Below are 5,000 nucleotides of genomic sequence, written 5' to 3' on the forward strand. Positions count from 1 at the left end.
AAAACATTTCGACCAAGAAATACTTCTCACAACATGTCAGGCTATATAAACGATCAGTCTTTGTTGTGCTGCCCTGCTCCTGCTCCTAGGTCTTTGTCGCCAATTCCCAGTACAGAATTTTAAACAGTTGAGCCGCACCCGAAGCTGGCGCTGCATAATTTCGAGTCTGAACAATCACGGAGATTAATGAAGCTTGATGTTCGACAGCGGAAAGAGATTCACAACGCGCTTTCCGTTAGATTGAAACCGCCGCCAGAGCCGAGCGAAATGAACAGGGCCACTCATGCGTGCAGCGAGAACAGCTTGGAGAACAATGTTTACAGTTACGCGGCAAATTCTCTCAGCTACATCAGCCCGCGGGGGGGGATGATGTTCGCAGTCGCGTTGTGTGGCCCCAGGAGTGCGCAGTCCGGTTTTCAGGTAATCGAGTTGGAAAATCCAGGTGCAGAAAGTAAAAGTCTGGTCCCGGTATTTTGTTCCACAACAGCCTGGCTTTGCTAATTAGCGTCATGGCAGCACGTATGCAGTCTGACGACTGGGTTGGATTTAAATCCCCAAAATGGCGGGATGAAATGTGGAGGCCAGGCCAGGTAGGGTTCGGTTCCAATTTATGAAACGGGAGGGAGCTATTATATTATCTCACTGCCTCATTTTTCGTCCCTTCTGCCATGGGTATAAAATGCAAGCGTTCAGCGCGAAGGGAAATCTCATAATACAATGTCCGATGTGTTAAGAAGAGAGAAGAGAATCAGTGCGCTTTCAAATGGAAGAGGCCTTTTTTGGGCGCATGTTGAGATTACTGGGTAATAATAATACGCTTCATAACGATAATTTAGCCTACATGTTTTTTGTTTGCGTTTTCGAGTGAGCTTTAAGATTTTTTTTTATTTTTATAAAACGGGCTGGTGTGCTTTTAAAATAAGATCGGGTCTATGTTATGCACGATTTATGAACATTCCAGTCATCTGACGCAAAAAGACAAGACTTGCGCAAAGAGCAGGGGTTACTATGGGGTAACACTTCCTATATTGGTTGCGAGGGCCGTTCGGTTCCGTTCGCTTGTTGTACGACACAGATGTAGTCGGGAAATACCGCTTTCGAGAGAAAACGGCAAATGAAGGGAATGCGTTAAAGTGGAATCGAACCCAGCCCTAGACTTACCCACCTCAAACTGTGACTTTCTCTCAATAAAAAAACACACTTAACCTGAAATCGGGGGAAGCTTGCCAAATATCTAACGGTTTCAGTTGACCTAACCGTTTAGTCCAGGACAGTCCGAAATGGCATGTCCCAAAAATCACATTCCAGAACTTTCTCAGGCAACTATATATGACCAATGGCTCCTTCAGAAACGGCTGCGTTATTTTTCGATTAAACTCGAAACTGACAGGTGGAAAAAGGGCGTGGTCTTAAATGCAGGACCTGGTGCTAAACTGTGGATAGCCCCGCTGGAAAAACCCCCAAAAACGGCTCAAACTAGGTTTTGAAACAGCTGGTAGCAGGATGACCAGTTACACCAGCTCTATACTCAACATGGTTTGACCAGCTCAAGCCGTTTTGAAACAGCTGGTAGAGCTGGTATTTCAAGCTGGTCATAGCTGGCTATCACACCAGGGGGGATTCGTTTGTGGATATCAGCAGTTAATGAATGCCTGACCGCTAATCGGTCAATTTAAACCTTTTTTATTAAGTGATGAGACCTCAAAAACCAGTGCCTTTTGGACGAACTTGAAGATATTCCGCGCCCCCCGGTGTAACTTTAGAAATACGAAGCCAGGTAATTAATTTGTAACAAAACCCGGCGCAAAGCACACAGGATCCAACTTACAGGAACCGGGTTTCAATGGTAACCAGTTACCGTTATTTGATTAAAATATTCATGTTTGCACCAGATAAATCCTCATTTGCTATTAATATAGCCTGGCCCTAGCCCATTAACGACTGAAACATGTTTAGTGTTTCACTTTAAAATGCTATTTGGCTAACGTTAGCTAGCTAGTTATCGATGTTTCCCCCTCCTCACCTGGATCCTTGGATCTAATTCTTCAGATTTGCGGACTTCTTTCTTGTCGATGTTGACTTTCTCCACAATTCGGTCTTCCGCACCTTCCCCGTCCGTCTTCTTAAAAGTGTCGATGTTGTCCCCGCCGCCCGCTCGACCCTTCCCATCATTTCCCACCGCCATTCCATTGCGTATTTCCTCCCGCCACTCGGCCGGTTTCGGGTCTCCAGAACCGGCTGGACTTTCACGCAAGCTCCCCGGCTCCATTCCGGGCCTCGGGATTCAAATGCAACTTGGATATAGACTCGTTGACTTTTACTATTTGCATATATGTCTATAAAAAAGACTATTGTCACGTTTATCTTATAATGTGCGCGATGGTCCTATTCTATGAACGAGCCGAGAAACGCACCAGCGCCGGCAAATTAGCGAACCTTACTGCCAGCTAACATTAGTTGCCTGCAAGCCAATCCGGCCAGCGTGCAAACGTAGCGATAGCATTTTTCCTGGGAAACTGCTACCCTCTGGTGACGTTAGCCAAGTAGTTGTGTTCCGCTGAATGATTTGGTCTGTTTAAACAAACAAATATTTAGACTAATATATTTTTATTTTTTTCGGAAACACAGTCCCTTTTAATATTTCATTCAAACCCGTTCTTCTGTGTTCCTGCCGTCTCTTGTATTGTCGTAGCTAAGTTACAAACAGTGGCTACATATTAGCGAAAGGTAAATAGAGAACGCGAGTTGCTAGTAGTTTTTCCCCTAATTTTTAATCTTGTGCAGTTGCCGTAGGCACACGTAGCGTCACCAACCCAGTTTCTTGCCAAGGCCATGCACTGTATATTTATCTTATCGAAAGATAGATTTAGTGCAGACGATGGACAGCAGTGGCATATGTGGTCAAAGTTTTCGGGGTCATGGATGGTTGAATATTAACAAATGTGCATTCACGCCGCCAACATTTCAATCTTTTCTAAAAGGTGAAATTCACACTCTGGCACGCACTAAAAGCTTTAGCAGTCTAGGGGATAACATTTCTTTTCAGTTTAAGTTCAAGAAACGTTTGACTTTCTATGATTAATTAAATATGGGGCTCAGAAGCTAAAGCAAGAATGGTAAATGGTAAATGGCAGGCATTTATATAGCGCCTTTATCCAAAGCGCTGTACAATTGATGCTTCTCCATTCACCCATTCATACACACACTCACACACCGACGGCGATTGGCTGCCATGCAAGGCCCCAACCAGCTCGTCAGGAGCATTTTGGGGTTAGGTGTCTTGCTCAGGGACACTTCGACACAGCCCGGGCGGGGGGATCGAACCGGCAACCCTCCGACTGCCAGACGACTGCTCTTACTGCCTGAGCCATGTCGCCCCACAGAAGAGGTGGGGAAACAATGTCTGCTATATCTGAATAAACACACTTGCCTACAATTGAGTACACACACAGCCCTGACCTAGCCAATAGCTAGTGGGGAAAAAGGCAACCAGCTACTGGGGGGGGGGGGAATGAATGCGCCTTTTCTTTTTGACAACAATAATTTTAATAAATGCAAAACACAGTGAGGGCAACATGATGAGCCTTGTTCAAACCTCAACGTGTTCAGGCTGTTCATCAGTGAGAAAGTTCTGTTCTCTCACCATACCCGTATCTCACCTCAAGATCTCCCCCATACCTGCTCGTCCCTATGAAACACATAAGCCATAAGCATTGCGTTTTATTTGCAAAGATTAGCTTTATTAAGCTCACTTAGAAAAGCACTGCGGCACTCCTCCAGTAACAGGCTGGTGTCACGGCAACCGACGGTGCGATCAGTACTGGCAGCTTGGTGCGGATCGCGGCTCCATTCCTCTCCGTCCGCCTAGCTGGGTTCCAGTTTCACCCGTAATTCAGCGACCCGCTCGGTTCGGCCGGAGGGGGCAGACGGGCGAAGACCGCGGCGTGATCCCCCATGTGCCAAAGCGCCAGTGCATTGTGCGAAACCTGACCAGCGCGAACCTGTGCAGGAAGTTAGTTGACTGGAGCGATGAAGTCCGAGGGAAAAAACGCTTTTGAAGCAAAACCACCTCAGCGTCCCCCACCACAACTCTTGTTCCATAATTCCCCCATAATTCCCCCTGGTCCGTTTCTGTCCTGCTCGTCGAGTTGCGGCCCATTGCTTCCAGATTGTTCCATTTCTTTCCAGGAAGGGGGGGGGGGGGAAACCCCACCCAGCTCATCTCCCACCCCCGCCCCATCCCCAAGTCCGCCCGTTGCCCATGGAGACTAATTGTGGCTCTTCTGCCGTTTCCAGAACCTCTTGACCTCGCTGTGTCCGTGCGGCGTTACCACCATCACCCTGTGGGGGGCGTTCTGCCACACCAGCACCCCCAGACCCTGGGAGAGAGGTTTCACAGAGTGAGAAGTGCACAGGGAAAAGGATAATGCCAAACGGTCCGGGTAGTGGGTTGTGAGTTGAACTGACTTACCTGGGCACGGTCTCTGAGCACCTCAAAATCAGCCTGTGAGAGGAACTGGTTGTACAGGACTCCTGAGGCAGAGAGAGGGGTCAAAGGTCATCATCTCACCCTCGTCCACCAAAGAAAAGAATACAAATAAATAGCCCAATAACCTGCAGTGACCCACAACGATACATCTTACAATTCCATCCATGAGAGGTAACTATGTTAGTATCTGAGCTGCCATGATGGGAACCTTTACTGCAAGTAGCATATGTACTAGGGAAGACATTCTGTGCAGCACCATAAAGAAATAAAATACAGGCAATCAATGGGTAGTTGGTGAAGAGGGATGTTTGTATATGCACATGCACAAACAGACACAGACACGTGCACACACACATGCACGCACACGCACACACACACACTCTCACCCTCAGTAAACTGGAGCCGGTCTCTCTCCAGTTCCCACAGTCTTATCTGGTCTGTGATGGTGGGAGGAAGAACTGGAGTCTGAGAGAGATGGAGAAAGAGGGTGGAGGGGGGTGAATTTGGGAAA

General features: G+C 47.4%; 2 protein-coding genes across 2 annotated transcripts in view; both read right to left on the reverse strand.

Annotated features, from left to right (window-relative positions):
- LOC133119541 (SH3 domain-binding protein 5-like) overlaps positions 1 to 3,034 on the reverse strand; it is a 20,514-nt gene extending 17,480 nt beyond the window's left edge. Inside the window, exon 1 of the mRNA XM_061230051.1 lies at positions 2,024 to 3,034. Within this exon, the coding sequence (XP_061086035.1) occupies positions 2,024 to 2,269 (246 nt within the window). The 5' untranslated portion in view covers positions 2,270 to 3,034. The remainder of the gene's footprint in view (positions 1 to 2,023) is intronic.
- A 684-nt stretch (positions 3,035 to 3,718) lies between these two features.
- gtf2h4 (general transcription factor IIH, polypeptide 4) overlaps positions 3,719 to 5,000 on the reverse strand; it is a 2,270-nt gene continuing 988 nt past the window's right edge. The window contains exons 3-5 of the mRNA XM_061230050.1: positions 4,876 to 4,954; positions 4,472 to 4,533; positions 3,719 to 4,379 (exon numbers count right to left, since the gene is read on the reverse strand). Coding sequence (XP_061086034.1) covers positions 4,269 to 4,379; positions 4,472 to 4,533; positions 4,876 to 4,954 — 252 coding nt within the window. The 3' untranslated portion in view covers positions 3,719 to 4,268. The remainder of the gene's footprint in view (positions 4,380 to 4,471; positions 4,534 to 4,875; positions 4,955 to 5,000) is intronic.

This window comes from Conger conger, unplaced genomic scaffold (genome assembly GCF_963514075.1).
Source record: "Conger conger unplaced genomic scaffold, fConCon1.1 SCAFFOLD_157, whole genome shotgun sequence".
In the NCBI taxonomy this organism is placed as follows: Eukaryota; Metazoa; Chordata; class Actinopteri; order Anguilliformes; family Congridae; genus Conger; species Conger conger.